Raw genomic sequence first — 27,154 nt, 5'->3', positions numbered from 1 at the left:
AAACTATCTTAACCATTTTTAAGTGTACAGTTGATAGTGTTAGGCACGTTCATATCGTTGTGCAATCTCCAGAACTCTTTTCATTTTGCAAAATGAAACTCTACATCCATTAAATAATTACTCTCTATTCCTCCCTCCTCTCATCACTGGCAACTACCCTTTTACTTTCTGTCTATGTGAATTTGACTACTCTAGCTACCTTACATAGTGGGGGCATATAATATTTGTCTTTTTTGACTGACTTATTTCACTTAGCATAATGTCTTCAAGGCTTATCCATGTTGTAGCATGTGTCAGAATTGTTTTTCTTTTTAGGGGCGCCTGGGTGACTCATTTGGTTAAGCATCTGCCTTCAGCTCAGGTCATGATCCCGGAGTTCCAGGATCAAGCCGTTCAGCGGGGAGTCTGCTTCTCCCTTTCCCTCTGCCTCCTCTCTGCTCCTGCTCTTTCACTCACTCACTTACTCTCTCTCTCTCTCAAATAAATAAAATCTTTTATAAAAAGATTTTTTTTTCCTTTCTAAGGCTGAATAATATACCATTGTGTATATATACCCCATTTTGTTTATTCATTCATCCATGGATGGACACTGGGATTGCTTCCACCTTTTGGTTATTATGAATAATGCTCAGAGGAACAAATATTTCTTTGAGTCCTTGCTTTCAGTATTTTTAGATATATACCCAAAAGTGGAATTGCTGGATTATCTGGTAATTCTATTTTTAGTTTTTTATTTTTTTAAGATTTTATTTATTTATTAGAGAGAGTGTGTGCACAAACTGGGGAGGGGCAGAAGGAGTGGAACAAGCAGACTCCCCTCTGAGCCGGGAGCCCATCATGGGACTCAATCCCAGGACCCTGAGATCATGACCTGAGCTGAAGTCAGATACTTAACCGACTAAGCCACCCAGGTGCCCTGGTAATTCTATTTTTAATTTTTTGAGGAACTGCCATACTGTTTAACATAGTGGCAGCAACATTTTACATTCCTACAACAGTCTACAGGGTTCCTTATGCTAGATACTTTTTATAATTTTCGTTTATATCCACAAAAATTCTGGGGTACCTGGGTGGCACAGTCGGTTGAGCTTCCTACTCTTGGTTTTGGGTTAGGTCATGATCTCTTGGTAGAAGGGTCCAGCCCTATGTCTGGGCTCTGCACTCAGCGCAGAATCTGCTTCAGATTCTTTTTCCCTCTCCCTTTCCTTTTTTTTTTTTTTTTTAAAGATTTTATTTATTTATTTGATAGAGAGAGATGAGAGATAGCACAAGAGGGAAGAGGGTCAGAGGGAGAAGCACACACCTCGCTGAGCAGGGAGCCCGATGTGGGACTCGATCCCGGGACTCCAGGATCATGACCTGAGCCGAAGGCAGTCGCTTAACCAACTGAGCCACCCAGGCGCCCCTCCCTCTCCCTTTCCTGCTCTGCTCCTCCCTGCTTACGTTCAGGACACATGTTCTCTCTCTCTCTCAGATAGATAGATAGATAGATAGATAGATAGATAGATAGATAGATAGATAAAATCTCTTAAGTCCACAAAAATCCTTTGGAATGAATACTGTTACTCATTTCATTGAGATAAAGAAGTTGAAATAGGGGCATCAGGGTGGCTTAGTCGTTTAAGCATCTGCCTTATGCTCAGGTCTTGATCCCAGCGTCCTGGGATCGAGCCCCACATTGGACTCCCCACTCAGCAGGGAGTCTTCTTCCTCCTCTCCCACTCCCCCTCCTTGTGTTCCCTCTCTCGCTCTCTCTTTCTCTCTCTCTGTCAAAATAAATAAATAAAATCTTTAAAAAAAAAAGTTAAAGAAATTGAGGATCAGAAATTAAGTGCCTTCTCAGGGTCACACAGCTGGTAACTACACGTCAAGATTTGAACCGAGTGAGGCTTTACTGCGTACCCCTACTCTCTCTCTCTTTTAGTATATAGTAACTTTTAAAAAATTATTTATTTATTTGAGAGAGCGAGTACGAGTCAGGGGCAGAAGGAGAGGGAGAAGCAGACTCCCCGCTGAGCAGGGAGCCCGATGAGGGGCTTGATCTCAGGACCCTGGCATCACGACCTGAGTGTAAGGTGGATGCTTAACCGCCTGAGCCACCCAGTTCCCCATAATAATATTTTAATAGACTTTTTTTTTACATTTTTAAAAAGTTTTTAATTTTAATTCCAGTATAGTTAACATATGGTGTTATATTAATTCCAGGTGTACAGTATTGTAATTCAGCGATTCTATACATTACTCAGTGCTCATCATAAGTGTACTCTTTAACCCCCTTCACCTATTTCACCCATCCCTCCACTCACCATATACCTGTATGTTTTCCACTGTTCCATCCAGTCTCCCAGGAGGAGTGGTAATCATATGCCTAATGCTCACAAGATTCCTAGGGGACTAGTGATGAGGCCTTGCTGGTTTGAATGCCTATGAGAGTTTCCTGTAGGATTTTCAGGTGTTTTCTTGTCTACTTTATTTTATTTTAGAGAGAGAGAGAGAGAGAGAGAGAGAGAGAGAGAGAGAAAGCAGATTGGGGGGAGGGGCAGAGGAAGAGGGAGAGAGGAAACCTTAAGCAGGCTCCACATCCTGTGCAGAGACCAAAGTGGGGCTCATTCTCTCAATCCTGAGACCATGACCTGAGATGAAATCAAGAGTTGGACGATTAACTAACTGAGCCACCCAGGCACCCCTTTTGTTTTAGTTTGACTTTCCATCCTTCTAGGACAGTGTCCCAAGGAATTGTCTGAGGCACTTGTTAAAAGAGGTAGAGCTCAGTGCTGTATGCTTAACAGATTTGGTTCTGTTTCCTAAGGTGGGGCTTACAAAAGAAAAAGAAAAAGAAAAAGAATCTTCATTCTAAAATAAGTACTTTAGGTAATTCTGTTGTTCATGGTCCAGATCATGCTTTAAGGAAAGTCCCATACATAGTAAAGATCTCTAATTCCTTCAGGGATTTCTCACAGGAAATGGTTTCAAACCCCTCCTCCCTCTGATTATTTTTTTTTTCTTATTTGGCAATTAGTAGCTTATGGATTTACTTGCATTTGCTTTGGTTTATGATTTTACTTGATTAATTTATTCTCATATCCAGTTACATCAGTGAGGGGAAGGTGTTTGGATGAGTTAACTGAGGAATACTTTTTCTGCTTTTTTCTCTCTAGTAGGCTTTGGTAGATTTCTATGGGGATGTTACTTTTATTTTCCTTATCTTTTTATTTAACCTCAGACATAATCTCTGTTGACCTCTTACGGCATTTGATGAAGCCATGCTAGCCCACTTGTTCCTGTGCAGCCTCTTTGCTTTGAATTTAACACCCTGATCAGGAGTGCTATGCTATCAAGGCTTAATTTATAGATTATTTGACATCTCTGAGGCATAAATGGTTAATTTCTGACCACCTGCAACTTGGAAGAAAAAAATCAGGTGTTTGCCTGAAAGTAGATTATTTACTTGGGACATCTTAATAATTTGATGTGATTTGGTAGACAGCACTGAGTTAGATTTGGGTTACTTAGTACAGGCACTACCTAGATGTGATGCTGCTTGAGTTAGTTTAACTGTTTCTCTCCTCTGCCCGACCCCTCCTGCCTTAAAAAAAAAAAGCTACCCTTTTTACTTCTTAAAATTTTCCTAAGGCTCAAACGAGGGTGGGAGCTGTGACTTGTCCTCAGCCAACAGTGGTGTCATTATTGACTAAGGCCAAATACCGCTTGAATAAGTAGTTAGTGCTTAGGACTCACGGGACACACGGATATCTTATCTAAAGGTTAAGCTCCTTTCTGGGATTTTGAGATTTGTAGGGGTGTTTGTGCTGGCAGGCTAATTTCTAGCCTCTGTATTTGAGAAGTCAATCGTTGAACTTTATTAAGGTTTCTTTACATAGAGAGGACTTTACAGCACAGTTTAGTCACATTTGCAGATTATCAAGAGTAAATTTTAAGGCTTGTTTTGACGTCCTCATGCATGTTTATATAATCCTTACATGTAATAAGCCCTCAGTAGTACTACAGAATTGTCTTTCAGAATCAGACCTGGCTTTATCTCCTTCCTTCATGTCCAATCCAGCCTAGCCAGCTGGGAATTATTTTCTCTTAAGTGTTAGAATCCAACATTGGAAGAGAGTGCACTGAACTGAAAGTCAGGAGACCCAGCCGGGTGGCCTGCCATTGACTGGGTGACTTTGAACAAGTCTTCCTTTCTGGGCTTTAGGTTCACTGTCTGTGGAATGAGCACGCTGAATTGGATTGTCTCTGTGCTCTTTTTCAGCTGTGAAGATTCTGTGATTCTGTTAAGTGTACTCATTCTGTGTTCTAAATTTTTTTTTTAATTATTTTTTCTTCCCTCTCAGGCAGATGTTTGGAGTATGGGCATACTCTTATATGTACTTATGTGTGGCTTTCTACCATTTGATGATGATAATGTCATGGCTTTGTACAAGAAGATTATGGTGAGTATTACAAGGCGTAGAATTTCAGTGTAAAAGTTCTATACTACATACTATTTGCTTCTATCCATAAAAGTACAAAAATAGGCAAAAGTAATATATGCTTTTAGAAGTCAAGATAGTGGTTATGCTTTGGAGGAGGGAATGAATGGAAGAGGAGTGTGGGGTGGTTCTGTTCTGTTTCTTGATCTGGGTGCTAGTTATACTTGTGTATTCATTTTTTGAAAACTTGTCCAGGTGTACCCTCATACTATGTATACTGTTCTGTGTGTATATTATACTGCTTCAGTAAATAGCTCAGCGAGACAATAACAAATGGGGAACTAAACATGTGAGATGATTTTTCGGCTGAGAGTTTTTATTTTGTATCCTGAAATGATGCCTTAGTAATTTACTGGGTTAAATCACATTTTCCTATTGAATTCTGGGAAAATAAGAGAAACTGTTTCTTTTTGAAGGTAACATTTGGCTTTAAGGTATAATAAAACTACAGTTAAGAGTACTGTTAGCTTTGTTAAAATCCTTTCAGAGACAGGAAGCAGATTTGTGGTTGTAGGGGTTGGGGATGGAGTGGCAGTGAGGGAGTGACTGCTAGTGGATATACGGTTTATTTTTGGGGTGCTGAGAGCATTGTGGAATTATATAGTGGTAATGATTGCACAACTTTGTGAATATACTAAAAACTACTGAACTGTACACTTTAAAAGGGTGAATTTTAGGTTATATGAATTATATTCAATTAAAAAAATCCTCAAAATCACATATAGCAAGGAAAACAGTAAAATTCTTTTTAAAGATTCCATGTTCAAAGCAAGTTAACACAAGAAGATATGTAAAGAGGAAGAAGGAGCACCACTTTGTGTCCCTGGCAAACCAGTCAGACCAGCAGGGCAGCTTCTCTCCATGTAGTTTGAATTCAGTTCTGTTGAGCAAATATTTCCAAAGGTCGTCTTTGTATGAGATACTGGAAGGCATGGACAAGGATCTGTGGAACTTCATCATTGTCCACCAGGGCCTGCTTTCTTGTTGGAGCAGATACAAGGCTTTCAAAAAAGGGGTGAAGTGCTTCAGAAAGGGATGTGGGAGAGAGCATGCTGTTAGTGTGAGCAAAGATAGATGGGAGAAGCATGGGGGAAGATGGTCGGACGTTTTCTGTGGCTGGACCACTGGGTCGCTAGCACCCTTTTGGGAGGGAGACTACCTAAATCAGCTCTCATTCTTGGGGCGTGGTACACCGAGTTGAAAGTGGTAATCCCAGTTGGCTGATTTTTTGCTCTGTAGATTAAGGGCACTGAGTTCAATCTTCAATTTTTAAATTTATTTGACTTAATACTCATTTCCTATATCCCACCTTGGAGAAACCTTTATAATCCATGCGCAAATGACAAAGAGTAGTTTTGGGAAGAGATGGAATCGTAGTAGTTCCAACTCTTTGAAGGCTAAGGAGCTCTGATTCTGCAGTCAAATGGAAGTCGGTTCACAGTAGCTGTTCACACTGCTTTGGGGAACCGTGTGGGCCCATGCTTCTCCTTGGGAAGCGGAGATAGATGGGGCAGTAGACTGGCAGCCGGCTTCCTGAGACTGGCTGTGGAGGTAGCCAACAGCCTGTATTTCCTCCTCTCCCTTCTCAGGAAGCTTTCCCTAAGCTTTGCAGGGTAGCAGTGTTTGCTTTGGTTCTGCTAGCTCACTGTGGCCGCAGTTTCTGACTACACAGAGCCACACCCTACTCTGTCATACAGGAGAGAATAGTGTTAGGATCGCTTTATAGCTTCAGCTTTGCTTAAAACTCAAGTGGAGTGGGATGGAGGCTGGTCTTGGGCAGCTCAGCAACACTTTTCTAGCTATGCTTTTTAAAAAAAGAATTAGGTTGGACTCCTCAGTAATTCACTCTTTTTGCTACTCTTTTCTGTAAAGTAGTTGAGCTATGTTTCTCGTTCTGAGAGTAATTTTAGTACTGTAAGCTCCTAGTATATTTTACCCCCCTCTTTTTTTCGGAATTCCATGCCAGAGAAATAAACTGACAGACAAATTTCTCCTAAGATGAACTAGAATTAGATCTGTTAGGTGGTATAGCACGAAATCTTATACCATTTAGAATTCTAGAAAGACAACATGGGGACACATAATCATAAAAATTCACTGTTGGAAAGGATCTTACAAATCATGTTTTCTCACCTCTGCTTCTTGTTTCATATTTAAATCTTGACTAAAACATCTGCCTTGGCTATGTCCATGTAATTTCTCTGCATATCAGCATCATTTGGAGTGCTTTAAAATATATTGGGTGCAGCCCCCAGAGCAATTAAATCAGAATCTCATTGGTATTTTTAAAATCCCAGGATCTCTGCTTTCTGTCTGTGGACAGAATATGGCAAATTACTGAGCCTTTCTGAGTCTTAGTTTCTTCCTCTGTAAAATGGATGGAATGATAGTTTTTACAATACAGGGTTGTTAGGATTAAGTGAGTTAAGCTGTGTGCTCAATAAATGTTTGCTGTTATTATTCATACACATGTCTAAATTTGGTTTGCCAGTATTTTCTCCAGGACTTAAAATTTGTTCAGAGATTATTATGTACTTTATTTTCTTAAACTATTTTATTAGTTTGTTTTTGGCTTCAGGATTTTACTAGTCACATAAAGTTAATTGAAGGGTATTCTTCCTTTTGCTGTTTCGTTAAACTGAACTCCTGATCATCCCAAATGAGTTTCAGGAGTTTCACTTTTGGACACAAAGAATGTGCCCATTTTGTCTAATTTCTCAAAGTTATTGGTATAAGATTATTTACCGGTGTCAAAGTATAATATCAGATTTTTATGTATTTTTTCAGATTATACATATTAAGGAATTTTATATTGTATCTCTTTATGCTTTCCCTTTCCAATTTTTTCACAACACATGAGTGGAAATTTCCTGAAGTTATGGCTATGCTAGGGTCAAAATGACTGTCAGTATACCTGGAGCTAGGATTGACATTCTTTTGTGAACATGGAGACTTCTGAGATACTTGACTTCTTGATGATGAGTGTATGGGAGTCTTAGTAAGACATTATGCCATAAAAGATCACTATAATAATTGTATCCAGGAAAAGTTTTGAATATTCACCTTGGCCATGCAAAGGCTCAGTAAAGATGTCTGACTTTGAAGAGTCTAACTTCCATATACCCCATGGATATCCACCTGGTAAAACAAAATGAGGTACTGTATGCATTTACCAACTATAAACTTCTATTTTAGAATAATTATATCTCTTTTTTATAGTGATGATTAGATAGGCTGTAATCTTTCATTTGCAGTGTTAAAATGTAATCCACATGTAAGAAGACTACTTGGCAGGAGGACGTGCATTCAGCTCTCCCAAGTAATACCGAAGCAGTAGGGACAAGTTAAACAGAAGGGGTAGGTGGACCAGGGGTTGAGGGCGGGATATGTTGTTGTCTTATCCTATTGGAAATAGTAGTTGATCTGTAAGGAAATTGTTCCTACCAACTCTGACTCATGAGTTAGTAGCATGATACACAGTTCTTACAGATGTGTGAATCGCTAGGAATCTGTGCTGAGGTTAAAACTTCAGTCTTCTTGGCCAGGTGATATAGAGGTTGGCAAACTGTGGCCTACCAGCCAAATCTGGCCTACCACCTGTTGTTTAAATAAAATTTTATTGGAACATAGCCATACCTGTTTGTTTATATATCGTCTGTGGCTGCTTTTGCACAACAGTTGGTGGAGTTGAGTAGCTGTGACAGAGATTGTATGGCCCACAAAACCAAAAATATTTACTATCTGTTCCTTTTCAGAAAAAGTTTGCTAACTCCTGGCTTAGTGTTCGTGATCTGTAGTAGAATGATCCTCCCCAGAGCCTGCCTGCTCTCTTTCTAGAATATTGGTCTAAAATACCCAGGCTTGTAGTTTATCAAGAAACTGACATTCAGTTAATTGTTTTTATAATGAAAAACAGAGAATGTATGGTGAAAAGCTAAAACATTACTAAGGAGTATATAAAAAAAAAGAAAACCCCCAAACAAAAAAACTTCCTGCTTACCTAACCCTCTGTTTTCTTCCATAGAGACAACTATTTAGAAATTTCTTTTATGTATTTGTAGGAATTACCTGTACTTAATACAAACCTTTATATATCTGTATATATCCTTTGGAATTGTATAATCCACACAGTGAATGGACTTCGCCCCCTTCTCCTTTCCTCCTTTTTATTTATTTTTAAAGATTTTATTTATTTATTTATTTTAGAGAACGAGCGAGCAGGGGTGGGCAGAGGGAGAGGGAGAATCTCAAGCAGACTCTGCACTGAGCACGGAGCCTGATGTGGGGCTCGATCTCACAATCCTGAGATCATGACTTGAGCTGAAACCAAGAGTCTGACACCCATATGACTGAGCCACCCAGGCTCACCCCCCCTCCTTTTAAAATTAATTAATTAATTTTTAAAGCTTTTATTTATTTGAGAGAGAGAGAGATAGCGACAGAGATAGTGAGAGAGAGAGCAGGATCTGGGAGGAGAGGTAGAAACATGCTCCCGCTGAGCAAGGAGCCTGATGTGGGACTCGATCCCAGGTCCCTGGGATCATGACCTGAGCTGAAGGCAGACACTTAACTGGCTAAGCCACCCAGGTACCCCACCTTTTTAAATTTAATGCTTTACTTTGAATATTGTTTCATATCAGTACATAGCAACATGTATAGATTTTCATTGTTTTTTTAAATGGCTGCATAGTATTTATTGTGAAATTTCTTGTATTCCAAGTTTGTGTACATCATTTTTAAAAATTAATTTTTAATTACACAGTTACACAAGTAGTGCATAAAAATATTCTCTGTATAAAGAATTAAAACACTATAGATAACTGGAGTTCTCTTGACCTCTCACATAGGTAATTACTATTATCACTTTGATTCTTTTGGAACTTTTATTTTATTTGTAGTATTTTGTATTTTTTCTTAACATAAATGGTATCATACTAATATAATTCTGTATCTTTCTTTACTCAACAGTATGTGCCATTGTACATATAACATTAGGTTATTTTTACAAATAGTTTATATAGCCATTTTCTTTTTTTTTTTAATTCTTTTATTTATTTATTTTTTAAATTTTTTATTGTTATGTTAATCACCATATATTACATCATTTGTTTTGGTGTAGTGTTCCATGATTCATTGTTTGTTCATAACACCCCGTGCTCCATGCAGAATGTGCCCTCTTTAATACCCATCACCAGGCTAACCCATCCCCCTACCCTCCTCCCCTCTAGAACCCTCAGTTTGTTTTTCAGAGTCCATTATCTCTCCTGGTTCGTCTCCCCCTCTGACTTACTCCCCTTCATTCTTCCTCTCCTGCTGTCTTCTTTTTCTTTTTTCTTAAACTATGTTGCGTTATTTGTTTCAGAAGTACAGATCTGTGATTCAACAGTCTTACACAATTCACAGCACTCACCGTAGCACATACGCTCCCCAATGTCTATCACCCAGCCACCCCATCCCTCCCACCCCCGACCACTCCAGCAACCCTCAGTTTGTTCCTGAGATTAAGAATTCCTCATATCAGTGAGGTCATATGATACATGTCTTTCTCTGATTGACTTATTTCACTCAGCATAACACCCTCCAGTTCCATCCATGTTGTTGCAAATTATATAGCCATTTTCTTGTTGAATATTTTAGGTTATCTTCTAATTTTTTCACTAATATTTAAGTGATGCTCGTTGAGCATCCCTGTGCATATCTTCTTGGACATATGTACCAAGTAGTGGAATTGCTGGATCCTAGGGTATAATATTTGAAAAATTAACAGATACTGTCAAATTGTGCTCCAGCATTTTTTTCCACATTACACTCCAAGAGAGTGGCTGTTTCCCCACACTGTCTTTAACATTGTTATTTACAAAAATTTTGGATCTTGGTCAATTGAATGGGTGAAAATGGGATCTGATTTTTTAAAAATTTATGGCATCTGATGTGTTCTTCATGTGTCTTTAATAATTAGAGTTTGAACTTACTTTAAATGTGTGTGTATGTGTGTGTGTATATATTATATATAAAGTTTATTCTGCAAACTGCCTGTTCATGGCATTTGCTCATTAAAAAAATCTTTTTCTTATCAAATTATAAGAATGCTTCTACAATAAGGAATAATAATAATTACTATCATTCATTGAGTATTTACTGTGTGCCCAGTGTTGCTCTATGCATTCTACATGGATTAGCTCATTCAATCCACACAGTAGTCCATTGAGGCAGGTACTGTTATCATACCCTTTTTAAAGATGAGGAAAGTGAAGCAGAGAGAGGGAAAATAATTTGCCTGAAGTTATTCAACTAATTATTGACAGAATTGGGATTTGAACTCAGGTGGTATGTATCCAGACGCTGTATTCCTAACTACCATGTCATAGAGCATCCCAAGGAAATTAACGTTTTGTCTTGTGTGTAAAAATCTGTATATTTCAGGGTTTTTGTTTTTTTTTTTTTTAAAGATTTTATTTATCTGTTTGTCAGAAAGAGAGAGAGAGAGCACAAGCAGTGTTGAGGGGTAGAGGGAGAGGCAGGCTCCCTTGCTCAGCGGGACTCGATCCCAGGACCCTGGGATCATGACCTGAGCTAAAGGAAGCCGCTTAACTGACTGAGCCACCCAGGTGCCCCTATATATCTCAGTTTTTTTCCTTCATGCTTTTTTCTAGTATTGTTAACTTTTTTTTAAAAGATTTTATTGTTAAGTAATCTACACCCAACATGGGGCTTGAACTCACAACCCCGAGTGTGAGGAGTTGCACATTCCACCAACTGAGCCAGCCAGGTACCTCAATACTTTAAAATTTTTTAAATACTAATTTTTTTATCTACTAGAAATTAATATTGGTGTAAGAAGTAATAGAGACCCAGCTTTTTTCTTTTTCAGTACAATTTTTATTTTTATTTATTTTTAAAGATTTTTTAAATTTTTATTTATTTGACAGAGCACAAGCAGGGGGAGTGGCAGGCAGAGGGAGAGGGAGAAGCAGACTTCCTGCTGAGCAAGGAGCCCGATGTGGGGCTCGATCCCAGGACTCTGGGATCATGACCTGAGCCAAAGGCAGTTGCTTAACCAACTGAGGCACCCAGGCACCCCAGTACAATTTTTATTTTATTTTATTTTATTTATTTATTTTTAAAGATTTTATTTATTTATTTGAGAGAGAGAAAGAGAGAGAGAGCACATGAGAGGAGGGAGGGTCAGAGGGAGAAGCAGACTCCCTGCTGAGCAGGGAGCCTGATGCGGGACTTGATCCTGGAACTCCAGGATCATGACCTGAGCCGAAGGCAGTCGCTTAACCAACTGAGCCACCCAGGCGCCCTACAATTTTTATTTTAAAATAGTTTCAGATTTACAGGAAAGTTGCAAAGATAGTACAGCATTCCCATATATCCCTCGCACAGTTTTTCCTATTATTAACATCTCACATTACTATGGTAGTTTGTTACAACTGAACCATCATTGGTACATTGATATTAACTAAATTCTGTACTTTATTCCTGTTTCATTAGTTTTTCTTTAATGTCCTTTTCTATTCTAGGATTCTTTCAGTATACCATATTGTATTTAGTTGTCATATCTTCTTAGCCCTCTCTGATCTGTGATAATTTCTAGGGATCTTTTATTTTTAAATAAATAATTATTTATTCTAAAATAAGTAATTGGTTGTCCCAGGACTGCTTATTCAATAATCCTTCATTTTCCCATTGATTTGAAAGGATGTTTTTATTATATATTAAATTTCTACATTTACACTTTTCTTTTTCTGGGCTTTTTATTTTATTGTACTTTTGTCTATTTTTGTCTGATACATAATTGTTTTAGTTGCTGTATCTTATATCATTTATGTCTGGTAGAATTAGCCTCTTCTTATTATTCTGTTTTTCCTCTAGAATTTTTCTGGCTATTCTGCTATGACTTTTTCCCCTGGTGTACTGTTTCAATGGAATGTTTGGAAAGCTAATGGGTCCATAATTTGATGGAATAAAGTCTATTACATTTTAAAAAGGGATGATTTGGTAACATATCTGTGCTATTAATAATGGAAAATGAATGAGCCAGGATTGCTGACCTGGCCTTGGGTGTTCTTTCAGTTGTATGAAATTCCAGTCCTTTCAGAGGGTCTTTATTTTCATAGCCTAGAAACACACTTGTTTACCGCTTGTCCATGTTTTTATTTCTTTTTTTTATTTTTTAAGATTTTATTTATTTATTTGACAGAGAGAGACACAGCGAGAGAGGGAATACAAGCAGGGGGAGTGAAAATGGGAGAAGCGGGCTTGCCGCTGAGCAGGGAGCCTGATGCAGGGCTTGATCCCAGGACCCCAGGATCATGACCTGAGCCGAAGGCAGACGCTTAACGACAGCCACCCAGGCGCCCCCATGTTTTTATTTAATTCTTTGTGTGTTTGTGAGTGTTATTAGTGCTTTCTTTTTCTTTTGAAAAACACTAATATTGGGTGCCTGGGTGGCTCAGTTCGTTGGGCAACTGCCTTCGGCTCAGGTCATGATCCTGGAGTCCCTGGGTTGAGTCCTGCATCGGGCTCCCTGCTCGGCAGGGAGTCTGCTTCTCCCTCTGACCCTCCCCCCTCTCATGTGCTCTCTCTTTCTCATTCTCTCTGTCTCAAATAAATAAATAAAATCTTTAAAAAAAAAAGAAAAACACTAGTATTAAATTATAGTACATCTTTGTAATAGAATATTCTACAGCCATACAAATAAACGAGGAAGCTCTTTAAATACTGATATGAATGATATCCAAGATAGATTGTTGGGGGAAAAAGCAAGGTTAGAACAGTATGTATAGTGTTCTGTTATTTTTGTAAAAATGAAAGAAAGGGAGGCATATTTGTATTATTTACTCACACATTGAAAGGGACACGAGTAGTTAATAGTTGCTGTTCCTTTTGGGGAGAGAAATTGGGAGAGGAATGGAAGGGAAGACTTTTCATTCTACGCTCTTTTAAATTTTGAATCATGTAAAGTTTTTACTTATTGCCTAATTGTTCTAGCTAGGACTTCCAGTACTATGTTGAATGGAAGTGGTGAGAGTGGGCATTCTTGTCGTGTTCCTGATCTTGCAGGAAAAGCTTTCAGTCTTTTCCCATTGAGTGTGGTGTTAGCTATGGATTTTTCATTTACGGGTTTTATTATATTGAGGTAGTTTCCTCTTATTTCTAGTTTATTGAGTGTTTTTATCGTGAAAGGGTTTTGATTTCTGTCAAATGCCTTTTCTGCATCAGCTGACATGGTCATGTGTTTTTTGCTCCTTCATTCTGTTAATGTGGTATATCACATATATTCATTTGTGTATGTTGAACCTTTCTTGCATTCCAGGGACAAATCTGACTTGGTGATGGTGTATAATTCTTTTAGTAGGCTGTTGAATTTGGTTTGCTAGTAATAAGTTTTTATTTATTTTTTTAAAGATTTTATTTATTTATTTGACAGAGAGAGACACAGCGAGAGAGGGAACACAAGCTGGGGGAGTGGGAGAGGGAGAAGCAGGCTTCCCGCTGAGCAGGGAGCCCAATTTGCGGCTCGATCCCAGGACGCTGGGATCATGACCTGAGCCGAAGGCAGACGCTTAACGACTGAGCCACCCAGGCACCCCACTAGTAATAAGTTTTTAAAAAGTGGAAGGATGAAGTTCTGTGTGAGTTTTGAACCCCTAAAACTGCTGTGGGAAGTGGGGGAGATGCCTTCTCCAGTGAAGTCTGAGTCTGTTGGTAACAGTGGAGTTGTATGTATGTGTGTATGTATGTATGTATGCTGAAGTCTCTTCTGTCTAGAGTATCCGCATCAATCTTTTTGTTGTTGATTTTTTTTTAAAGATTTTGTTTTTTTAGGTTATCTTTATACCCAACGTGGAGCTTGAACTCACAACCCTGAGATCAAGAGTCACGAGCTTCACTGACTGAGCCAGCCAGGTGCCCCTTGTTGATTTTTTGTGCTTTTTTCCCCCTACTCCTCCCCTTTTTCTTTTCCTTCCAAGGAGATAGAGCATTCTGAAATGTGTATGCTTTGTATTTTCATGACTCTTTCATGTGGATTCTCAGAAAAAAATAAAATGTTTGCTGGCACGGATATTCTTATTCTGTTACAAAAGTAGTACTTAACATTCATGAGCTTCTCTTGTCAGATTCTAAGTGGCGTAGTTACTATTATGGTACCCCTCTTATAGATGAGGAATCTAAGGGGCAGAGACCTTAAATAACTTACTCAGAGTCTTTTGGCTAGTAAGTGGCAGAGAGATTTGAACTCAGCTTGTCAAGCTCAGAGCTAGTTCTCATAACCATCCTGAAATACTGTTTCTCAACTTTGTAGTTACTAGTCTCAAGAGAATCATAGACTCCTCGGTGGGAAAGTGACCCCTATCCCAAATTTCTTTTTGTGTCCATTCATTTGGGAATATTTTCAGACACCCCAACTTGTCAGATTTACCAAGACTACAGGTTAATTCTCCTAATTCATATTATTGTTCGTCAGCTTTTTTACTCACTTTAGGTGTCACTCCTGGCAGAGCAACTTAGGTGGGTCCTTGTTTTCTTCAGTAGTGTTAGAGCCTTGCAGTCATCAGTCATTTCAAGGTCCATTCCAGCTCTGAGTAGCTGTAAGTAGTCTGACTTCTCTTTGTTCACATTTGGGTTCTCTTGTTTGTTTCAGCCTAGCATTTCTGTTGAAATTTTGAATCTTGATTCTGCTCTCATGAAATATCAGCTGTCTCTCCCAGCATTGTGCCACTTTGCTCATTTCTTAAATATCTCTAATCCAAGTTGTCAATTAAAAAACTGAATAGAATAGGTGTTTTGAGAATTGGGTTTTGGTTTCTATCAGGTACACTTAACCAAGGTTTTGTGGTCTTATCCACAAAGATAAACTGAGTGACTGTTAATGCCTTACGGAAATTGAACTACATTAGATCCTTGGTGTTCCTCATTTACTGGCTTAACTTTAAGCTTTGCTTTTTCTTTCTTTCTCTCTCTCTCTTTTTTTTTTTTTTTAACCTGTCTGGACCTAGGTTACCATACTGTCTGTTTGACTTCACTTGCTGTTACTTCAAGTTCACATTCATATGGCAGCCATGGAATCAATGCCCTTGATTATTAATATATTATTTCTCCAATACAAGGTGAATATACCAACATACAATCTTCAGTGTTCTCTACATTTATTTGTTTGTATCCTTTGTGGGGGTATTTTGATATTTTTGGTAAATCAGATATTTATGCAGTGGAATGAATATGGTAGAAAATATCTAATTCTTGTTCAGTAGAGATTTAACCTTCCTAATTAATATTATTTACTAATACTGTAGATTCTTTGTTTCTCCTACTCTGAATTTCATTTTTTAGTTTTTCATGTATTTGCAAGTTGAAAATTGATTCAAATTAGGACTTTTATGCATTATTGTGGAATTTAATTTCACACATTATAGATTTTGAAATTTATTGTAATCTTGGCTCAGAACTATTGTTCCGAGGCACAGTGTAATACAGTCTGCTGGTTGAATCTAATTAAGGTGTTGTATCACTTGCATGCAGTATGTATCGTTGCCTAGAATGTCCTAAAATTCCTCACTTGGGAATAACACTTCCTTCAGTTCTTCTTGGTCTGATTGAAAAACCCAGCAATATTTGACACACTGTATGTAACTCTTGTTTAAGAGGCAGACTGTGTTTATCTTTTGCATTTGTTGACTTATTTTAACCAAAATGCTCAATCGCAGTTTCTAGCATGATTACCAACAGATTGGGTATTAATCTTATTAATGTCACCTATATTCATTTACCATCATTTCATTCAAAGACAAGCATGACTGTACTCCAGTTCTGGGTACACACATATTAAGAAAGTATAAATAATTTAGTAAATGAAAGTTGAATAGCTTGCAAGTAAAATTGCTTTCTAACAAGTATAATTTATAATTTTAAAGAAAATTGGCACATTATCTTTTTATGAGATTATATTTTACAATTATTGAGTTGACTATATACTGTAATTATGTGTTGGAGAGATCGCCTGCCTTTCTTAGCTTTCAAGCTCTCTAGAATTCCTAGGATTGTTTTGCTTAGCCCACAGGGTTTTTTTCCCCCCTCCTGCTTGGTTTCTGTCTTCTATTACCCATTTCTTGCTCTCATTTGCAAGGTAATCGTCCCTTAAATAAACAAGAATTCTCTAAAGACTGAGCAGAAACCAGGGTTAAGTTTCACAGCCCTGGTTGACAGAGGGCCTTTTATGGAGATGCTCTTCCCCAACAGAATTGCTTGTTTCAAGGTCTTTTCGATTAGATATTTGGGTATACTTCCAATATTGAAATAAGGAGCCTTTCTCCCCGTTTACCTCTAGGCTTTCTTAGACTTTCCAGCACAGTACAACAGAAAAAGAACGGTATATCTCTTCTAGTCCCATGTCCACCCCTTTTTTGCTCTGTAACAATGTTTTTCAACTTCGGCACTGTTGACATTTTGGACTAGATAATTCTATGTTATGGGAGCTGTCCTATGCATTGTAGGATGTTTAGCAGCATCCCTGGCATCTACCCACTAGATGCCATAGTAGCTCCCAAGTCATGACAATAAAAAATGTCTCCAGTTGCTAAGAGAGTAGATCGTAAAAGTTTTCATTGCAAGAAAAACACTAAGCGAACAAAACTTGTAAATATGTGTAGTGATGGATATGCTCTAAACTTTGGTAATCATTTCATAATATATACATATAATAAATCCTTATGTTGCACACATGAAAAGGTCTCCAGACACTGCTAGATGTGTACTGGGAAACAAAATCACTCCCAGCTGAGAACCAATGCTGTATAATATTGAGCAAGTGCTTGATTTCCCTGGCTGAGACTTAGTTTCCTCATCTCTGTAATGTGGTTAATAATCCTTGCTTATGGGGTGCCTGGGTGGCTCAGTCGTTAAGCATCTGCCTTCAGCTCAGGTCATGATCCCAGGGTCCTGGGATCGAGCCCCACATCAGGCTCCCTGCTCGGCAGAAGCCTGCTTCTCCCTCTCCCACTCCCCCTGCTTGTGTTCCCTCTCTCGCTGTGTCTTTCTCTGTCAAATAAATAAAATCTTTAAAAAAAAAAAATCCTTGCTTACGGCACAGGATAAAATATTTGTGCAAGTGTTTTTTTAAAGTATTATGTACAAGTAAGAGGTTGGGTTAAGCCTGGCAGTAGAACTCAGCTCTGAATTCTATTACTGTCAGTATCTCAGTGCAGAGAATGAAGCTGAGGATGTCAGGTCTTGGTGATGGGTCACAGGCCTCATGACTTACTGTAGATGGTATTCTACAGGGCTGTTCTGTCCAAACAGGGAAAGTGGGTGGGTATACTTCAGGATGTAATGGGAGCAGGGCTTGACTAGATGAAATGTTCCTTACCAGGCAGTCCTGAGGCAGCTGCAATGGGGGCATACCTCCATTGGGAGGACATGTGGCATTCCTCAGAATGACTCTAACTTTTCTTACAGTACTGAGCATTTAGCATTCTGGCATGCATGGTTTTGGCTAACATACCCATCTCTGGTCTGTTACTATTTTGGGCATCCCTCTCTCCCTCCTGTTTCTTTCAGATACAACAAACATTTGTTGTCTCTTATGTGCAGGGCATTGTATTGAGTGCTTTCACGTATTCACTTTTATTCCTTTTAGAATCCTCTCGGTGGAATTACTTGTTTTACAGATGGCAGCGATAGTAATAGTAGTAGTAGCATTAGTCGTAGAGGCAGCAGTAAGAGAACTAACATGTGGAGTTCTTACTGTGTGCCTGGCACTGTGCTCAGTGCTTTATATGTATTAAATCACTGAATCCTAGCAACATTTTTTGGAGTAGGTACTATTATGTTGCTTCTTTGTACAGATGAGGAAACTGAGGCACAGTGTGATTCAGTAGCTCATCCACATGACTAGGAAGTGGTAGATTCTGGATTTGAATCTAGGAAATTTGTCTCCAGAGACTGCTGTCTTAGGAAACAGGTCCAGAGTAATTAAATAACTTGTACTAGTTCATGGAGCTCCTAAGAAGCAGGCTGGGATTCACACGTAATGTTGACTCCAGTCCATCACTCTTTCCAGTGTGCCAAGCACCATGCTTCTCATTGCCCCATTCTTGCTTCTTTCTGGCTAGGATAGCTTCGGTGGTGCTAACTTAGTGGGGGAACTTAGGATAGCCCAGTAGGGGGATCTATTAGAAGATACGTCATGGATTCGAGATGGGATGATAAAAGGGGTGATAAAATGAGGCAAAGAGGAACTTGGAATCAGTCTGGTGGAGCTTTTCTTATTTAGTACTTTGTTCTGAATATTTCTTTTTACATCTGGTTTCTGTGGAATACTGCTTCTTTTAGTTAAGAGTACTTTTGTCTTGGGTGGTACTTTCTGAATTTAAAGGCATAACATTTGTTTATTTATTTATTAAGATTTTATTTATTCATGAGATAGAGAGGCAGAGGGAGAAGCAGGCTCCCAAGGAGCAGGGAGCCTGATGCGGGACTCGATCCCAGGACTCTGAGATCATGACCTGAGCCGAAGGCAGAAGCTTACCCATCTGAGCCACCCAGGCGCCCTCTTTTATTTTGATAGATCTGGTGATGGGCCTATTATCTGTGTTGGAGCAGACCAGAAAGGGCTAGAACCTAGAACCAGACTTATCCTTGGGGTAGGCAGGTGCTGGTGGGAGAGAGGTATGTGAGGAGTTAAACCCTTATAGATGGTATATTAGTTTCCTAGGGTTGTTGTAACAAAGTACTACAAGGCAGTGCCTTAAAACAACAAAAATTCATTCTCACATTTCTCGAGGCCAGAAGTCCAAGTCAGGTGTCAGTCGGGTCATGTTCTCTCTGAAGGCTCTAGGGGAGAATCATTCTTTGCCTCTTTCTAGCTTCTGGTGTTTGCTGGCAATTCTTGGAAAGCGTTGAATTGTAGATGCATCACTCCAGTCTCTGCTTCTGTCTTCACATGGCCTACTTCCCTGTGTTTGTGTCCCTGTGTCCCAGTTTCCCTCCTTTTAAAGGACACCAGTCATATTGAATTTAGGGCCCACCCCTACTCAGTATGACCTCATCTTAACTTGATTACATCTGCAAAAGACTCTATTTCCAAATAAGAGTGCATTCACACGTTCTGGGTGGACATGCGTTTGGGACTGCACCCAGTGCAGATGGTGTCCACAGAGTAAGCAGCAAAAGGCTCCACTATCAGCATGAGGGGAGACTCCCAGAGTTCATGGGGATTCTGACCAGTGAATGAAACATGACAGAGGACACTGTAGGTATAGGTTGTGGTTGGAGATCTGGTAGGTCGTAACCATTTGATCAGTGTAAGCAGATAGGAGAGTCCTTACCCTAGGCTGGTCTCTTCTTTCTCTGGGACCCTGGCAAAAGCAAGCCAAACTGTTTGAGAGCGCGGGCAAATGGTCAGGTTGCTAAGAAAGAGAAGAAGTTAAGAGACCCAGGATTTGAATCATGAGAGGCCTTGATCTCAGGAGTAAGGAGAAGCTCAGATAGGAGGGTGGGGCGAGCTAGGTCAGGGCCAGTCAAACAGCAACTGTGACTTACTGCTCAGGCCCAGAGAGTTGGTTGAAGCATCTAAAAATGCCCCCTTTCTAGGGATAGGCCTGCACAGAGCAAGGAGAAGTGAATTAAAGGCTTTATCACTGTAATTCAGTTTCCAGCACTGGCTAGTGTTAAGGTGCACTGGCAAGGTGTAAATAAGAGTGGGTTCTCTGGATGATATTGAGTGCTCTGGATAAAGGACATTGAAAAATTTAATAACATTAAATGTCATTTGTAAATGGAAGAAAGCTCTTGCCCTTTCTGGGAAACACTTTGTAGGCCAGCCTCTCTGCTCTCATCAGAGAGGCTGAGTCAGAGATTGAATTGTTTTGACATTGACACCTTTTCTTTTTAAATTTATTGCTTGATAACGCTTCTTTGGCATTCTGCTTATTTCTTTAACATAATCAAAATCCAAACTGCCATGTAGTCCTAGGACTCTGAGCAACCCATATGTGTCTGTTTTTCTCCTTGCCTTGGAACTGGGCTGATTTCTGTGAGGATGATGTCCTAGACAGTTTATAAGAACAGAGAGCCCCAAGGCTTGGGCTAGTGGATGGCTTCTCCATCTACCTGTCTCCACCCTTCTAGCCTTCTTTAACTGCTGTAGGTTTTATGCATGCACACATGTGTCCATGTGTGCTTACCCTTGTCTCCCTGGACCTATATTGTATTTCTGACTCAGGAGCCTTATTCAGTGCCTTTTGTCTTCCGTCATTAGTTTTGGGGACCCTCTGGAATTTGCCAGCAGACTGTGTTCCTTTGTTCCCACAGTTATCACAAACAGTTCTCTGATGAATGTTACTGTTCATATATTTTTATATGCCAAATTATTTGCTTAGGATAAATTGCTAAAGTGAAATTGCTGGATCAAAGATATGCGATTTTGAATGTTTTTTATATGTATTTCTAAATCATTCTCCAGGAAAGCTTATATTCTCTAGTTGTATATATAAGCACTCTTGTCCCTGAACTCTTATTAACCCTGGATAATGTTTTTCTTAAGTTTGTCAGTTTGATAGACAACAGATGGTATCGTATTTTTGTTTAAATGAATTACTTTTTTATTACTAGATTAGTTGGACATACTTTCATGTTTATGGCCATTTGAAAGTTCTTTTTTTGGAAATTATCCATGAATATTCTTTGTTCATTTTCTTTTGGAGTGTTTGCTTTTCATCCCATTCCTTTATTTACTACACAGATATTAATTGAATACCTTTTATATGCTAGGGCCAGACATTGTTCTTGGAAAACAGTACTGACAAAATCCCTGTGATTAAGGAGCTTATGTTCTATTGTAGTAAGGCAGAGAATAAATAAGTAAATATGTAATATGATGAGTGGGGATAAGGTATGAAAGGGAGGTAAAGAATGATTGTGGGGGATGCTATGTTATAAAAGAGGCCTCACTGATACCACTAGTGTATAGTGGAGACCTGAAGATTAAGGCCAAAGCTCTGCTGGTGTTTGGGGAAAGCATTATAAGGCAGAAGAAACAAACAGTGCATAGGCCCTGAGGTTGGACTGTGTTTGACATGTGACTGTAGTTTGGTGAATGAGGGGAAGAGCTAGGAGGTGTCTGAGAGGTAGCAAGGAGTTGGGTGGATGTGGGGATATGGAACATGCATGCAGGGCTTTGGAACCAGAATAAGGTATTTGGACATTATTCTGAGTGATCTGGGGAAGCATTGGAGAGTTTTGAGTGGTGAAGGGGCATGACCTGAACCTATGTTTTAAGAGAACGTGGGTGGTGGTGATTGGAGACTAGCCTGGGGGTCGGGGAGGGGCAGTAGTGGAATCTGGAACATCAGTTAGGAGTCTCTTGCAATATGCCAGATGGGAGATGCTAGTGGCATGGTGGAAATAGTGACAACTGGTTCTGGGTAGATTTTTAACATAGAACCAATAGATTTTGCAGATGGATCAGATGTGAGGTTTGAGAGAGAGAGGAATTAAAGATGACTCTATTTTCTGGCCATTAGTAGAAATGGGGAAAAATGTGGGCAGCACAGGTTGGCTGGTTGTGAAATCTTAGTGATTTGTAAGAGCTTTTTATGTGATGAAGTTTATTAATATTTAGTCATTTAGGTGGAAAAATTTTCTTTCCTCTGTTTTTAGTTAACTTTGTTAGTGCTGTTTTGCTATATAGAAATGTCAACTAGTCTTTATAGTTTTTGGGTTTGCTGTCATGTTTAGAAAAATTCTAAAAATAATCACCTCTTCTTTACTTAAGTACTCTATGGTTTTGTATTTCCATTCCCTCTTTAATCTGGATGAAATTAATTTTGGTATAAACTGTGAATTTAAGTTCAATCTTAATTGATTGAACTTTCAATAATTAACCTGTTATCCTAGCACCATTAAACAATTTGTTCTTTGTTAAGAGAAATGGTTGTATCATTTCCTCTGAATTGTGAAAGAGGGGTATGTGGCAGGTTGTGTAAAAAGATATGCTATTACATATTAGTGTTTAGCACAAAACCCCTGGTTTTGTCTTTGGTTGATGACTCGGTGACTTTAATTTCTGAGTATCCTAGATTGTAAACATTCGTCTCCTGAACCTCTTCCATTCCCAAAACATGTACTTGACTTAGAAAATGGCCTGCATCAGTTTCCCTCAATGATTGTGAATTCTGTCCTATGGATGATATGTGACCTGTTTTTAACCACAGCCTATGTCCTGCCACTAAATGTGTTTTCTGCTACTTCATTTTGTCAACTGATAATTGTTCTGAGAGAATAAACTAAAATTTCCTTTAGCAATACGAAAATTGACTACAGTGTGTACTGGCTGTCCATTTAATCACATTACAGATCCCAAAGCCCTCCACATTTATGTATTCCAGTTATATTCTCTGTGCTCTAGTCCTTCTCTGATATGTGGATAATGTGGAGGTGACGTGACGATATGTAATTTGTTGGATTTTCTTCTTTAGGGCAAAAAATATGTTTCTTATGTTGTTAATAATGTTTACCAAATCTTATATTTGGGTTAAGTCTTCAAGCTTGGAAGTAAACCTCCAGGATTTTGTCATCTTAGAAATTGATGCCAAGGCTGATTGAACCTCAATCTCTTAAATGTTTCTTTGTTTTTTGTAGAGAGGGAAATATGAGGTTCCTAAGTGGCTCTCTTCCAGTAGCATTGTGCTTCTTCAACAAATGCTACAGGTAAACTTTGTTACTTATTTTTTAAATGATAGAAGTCTACTGCACGTGTTTGATCCAACTGTAAGAATTCTGTGGTCCTGCTACATTTGGAGGACAGTGCTGTTTTTCCATTACCTTAACAAAATTCCATTCATTATATCTACCGCCCTTCTCTAGATGCTGTCTTAATTGTGTTGCAAATGCATTTTCTTTCATACCTCTACCGTGTCTTTGCGGATGTGATTTTCCTTCATTTTTTCTTGAGCATCGTCTGTTTTCTCTGACTAGCTCTTGCTCTACACTCTTCCCCTTTCTTGCTCCCACTCTTGCACGTTAGGTGTAGAGTAGACAGGGAGTACATGCTTGAATGAGCTGATGGATAATCGAGTGGACCCCATGACCTCATGCAATGGTTCTCAAACTGTAGCATGTATCAAGATTGCCAGATGGGCTTGTTAAAACACAGATTGCTGGGTGCTACCCTGAGATTTCCCGATTCAGTAGATCTGGGGCAGGACTAGGGGATTTCCCTTTCTAACAAACTTCCGGATGTTGCTGATGCTGCTGGTCTTGGTACACACTTTGAGAACCACTGATTTAGGGGAATGGCCTCTGAGGGCTAAAGGTAGGAGTGCTGAAATCTAGGTATCCACCCTGCCAATCAGTAGGCATGCCACCTAACCCGGTTCTGATTTGTCAAATGGGGATTCTGAACCTGGCCTCACTGCTGTGTAGTGTTATGAGGATAAAATGAGATAAATAGGAAACACTTTGAAAATATGAGTACCTTATTAGTGCAATTTTTTTCATTATTATGTATTCAGAGGATCTTCCAGTTTTCCTATCTATTAAGCCATCTCCACTTTTTATTCAGAATTTACCTCAGGCTCACCCACCTTGATTAAGTAGGGCCAGACCACCAAATCTCCATAATGAGATTGAAAACACCTCATCCTTTCTTCTAAACTCCAAAAAACTTAATCTTTGTTGATTAATTTTCCTCTCCTCACATTTGAAAATTACAAATGGAAAAGAAAGGTGTGCTTTTCGACTTGTTCTATGTGATTGTAAGCTCATCGGAGGTAGAGATTGCATATTCACTATGAAGGCCCTGCATTGTGGCTGCTTGAATATTAAATTGGTGAATATTTCCTGTGAATAGGTTTTCCAGCAAAGACTATTACATCATACAATAGATTGACTGAACTTCATGAATAATGTCCATACCAATGAAGTTCATGTTTGTTAAACATTTATCTTCTAAGCACATGTTGGTTCCTGTAGTTTCTTACCTCTGTTGCCTTCTTTAAAGAATTTATTCCAAGGCCATTTTAAGGTCTTTGACAGCATTATTGTGATGATAAAGTTTATATCTGTTCTGATGAATTTTGAGTTCTCAGGAGGAAAGGAGTTCTGTGTTCCCTATTTGAAATGTTAATCTCTAGCTACTTCTCAATGGCCACTAGGTGGACCCAAAGAAACGGATTTCTGTGAAAAATCTACTGAGCCATCCCTGGATCATGCACGATTACAACTGTCCTGTTGAGTGGCAAAGCAAGAAATCTGTAAGTAAAATGAAGTCCAGGAGAATATTTCACAAAAACTTTGTTTGATCTTTGTGTGGATTCAGGACCTACAGTGATGGTTTAAATATAAAAGAAAATGTATTTTGTAGACTTGTTTATCAGATTGGGGTTTGTGAGGCTTGTAACCTAATTAATTATACATATACATTTGCCGGTTAATCTCTAGGACAGTGGCTCTTAATTTGGGCTGCACGTGAGAATCATTGGGACCTTAAAAAAAAAAAAATGCCTGTGCTGATCCCAGAACAATTAGTGGTTAATTTAAAAAGTTTCCAGGTATTCCTTACATGTAGTCAGGATTGTGAACAGTGCTCTGGAAATCACAGGCAAGTCGCTTAACTCTGCCAAATCTATTTGTTCGTCTGTAAGAAGTAGATTAACAGTTCTGTCTACTTCCCAGAGGAGTTATAAGGTTATAGTGGTTCTCAAACTTTTAAGTCTGAGGACTCCTTTACACTCTTAATATTTATTTATTGATTCATTTAAAAGTAACAGTAGTAAACCTATTACATTTTATCTCAAGTTAATTTTTTCATGAAAAATAACTTTAAAAATAAATTTAATGAGAGGAGTAGCATCTTTTCAAATTCCTTTAAAGTCTAGCTTGATAGAAGACACTAGGATCTGTATTCTGTCTGTTTTGATATGTTGTTTTGATTAAAGCATATTAAAAAAAAGCCTCACACAGATATGTACTAGGAAAATGGATTAACACTTTAAAAGCTTTTTTTTAAATATTTTTTATTTTTATTTTTTTTAAAGATTTTATTTATTTATTTGAGAGAGAGAGAGTGAGAGCACGAGAGGGAAGAGGGTCAGAGGGAGAAGCAGACTCCCCGCTGAGCAGGGAGCCCGATGTGGGACTCGATCCCGGGACTCCAGGATCATGACCTGAGCCGAAGACAGTCGCTTAACCAACTGAGCCACCCAGGCGCCCAACACTTTAAAAGCTTTTTAAGATAATTAGGGATATTCCTTGATAGTCCATTAATACTTAACAAATAGTGGTTTCTTAAGGGTTAATTGCTTGTGGAATCAGTGAAGTTATTGTACTCTATTACATTAAAATCCATTGGCCTTTCCATTGGATCTCTTCCCCACGTAACATTATGAATTGGCCATTTGGAAAATATTGTTTCACTGAGTTATTCAGATGTTCCAAAAGTTAACACCTTTCATTATACATTAGAAAAAAACCCTCACATTCCTTAAAGTCACTATTGATCTCATTAGAAGAGTCTTTAAGCATTGGAAAACTGTAAAAAAAGAATTGGAAAGCTGTTAAACTAATGGTGGCAAGTACAAATTTTCCAAAATCCTAATTTTCTTTTTAAAGATTTATTTCTTTAGGTGGGGAGGGGCAGAGGGAGAAGGAGAGAGGGTCTTAAGCAGACCACGCTGAGCATAGAGCCCAACGCAGGACTCGATCTCATGACCCTGAGATCACGACCTGAGCTGAAACCAGGAGTCAGATACTTTGACTGAGTCACCCAGGTGCCTCCCCAAGTCCTAATTTTTGATTGAAAGCCCAAATTATATTATTAGCAACAAATACTGTCAGTTGTTTGTTTTCCTTTAAGTGACAAGTTCCTTTTGTTCATTTTTGAGAAATGCTAAATATCCAAGTGTAACTATATTTTGTCTTTCAAGTGAAAATGGCATTCCAGGAAGAGAACAGGTGATTCAACTAATAACTCAGTTGCACAGGTGCTTCTCCTCTAAATGGCCACCATATTTTGGTGCTTGCAGAAGTGCTTTCTGCATGCTTCCCACTTTGTCACACAGAATATCAAAAACACGTGTCCTGGGGCACCTGGGTGTCTCAGTCGTTAAGCGTCTGCCTTTGGCTCAGGTCATGATCCCAGGGTCCTGGGATGGAGCCCCGCATTGTGTTCCCTGCTTGGCGGGGAGCCTGCTTCTCCCTCTCCTCCTGCTTGTGTTCCTTCTCTCTCTGTGTCTCTCTCTGTCAAATAAATAAATAAAATCTTAAAAAAAAAAAAGTGTTCTGAGTGGCCAAATTAGTACTTTTTCCTACTTCATCAATGATATTCTTAATTGAAACTGGCTTAAAAATTTTTCTTTGAACTGTAAGTGCATGACCAAGAATATGGTATCCTAATATAGTTTTGTGTCACTGCTTTGATTCATACTAAGGCACCAGCAGTGTTACTCATCATTGCGTTTGCACCATCACCCAAATGTTAACACTGTGAAAAATGAGAAACAGTATTATAAAAATAGGTTTGATCTTGGGGATCCTCAGGGCTCTGTGGACTATACCCCGAGAACTGGTCTAATATATATATATATATATATATATATATATATATATATATGAAAAAACCGTTAACAGTCTTATTCGAGTTTAAGCAGTTCTTTAAATACTTATTC

At 38.8% G+C, this 27,154-nt stretch overlaps 1 protein-coding gene across 8 annotated transcripts in view; it reads left to right on the top strand.

Moving 5' to 3' along the window:
- MELK (maternal embryonic leucine zipper kinase) overlaps window positions 1-27,154 on the top strand; it is an 88,643-nt gene that overhangs the window by 20,352 nt on the left and 41,137 nt on the right. For 6 of the 8 annotated variants that reach the window (XM_027615715.1, XM_027615713.1, XM_027615716.1 and 3 more), the window contains 3 exons: window positions 4,347-4,445; window positions 23,130-23,198; window positions 24,644-24,742. In XM_027615715.1, the coding sequence (XP_027471516.1) occupies window positions 4,347-4,445; window positions 23,130-23,198; window positions 24,644-24,742 (267 nt within the window). The remainder of the gene's footprint in view (window positions 1-4,346; window positions 4,446-23,129; window positions 23,199-24,643; window positions 24,743-27,154) is intronic. The other 2 variants (XM_027615714.1, XM_027615718.1) reach the window with 2 other exon arrangements.

Source organism: Zalophus californianus, chromosome 13 (genome assembly GCF_009762305.2).
Source record: "Zalophus californianus isolate mZalCal1 chromosome 13, mZalCal1.pri.v2, whole genome shotgun sequence".
Lineage (NCBI taxonomy): Eukaryota > Metazoa > Chordata > Mammalia > Carnivora > Otariidae > Zalophus > Zalophus californianus.
This window is presented reverse-complemented; position numbering and strand designations above follow the sequence as displayed.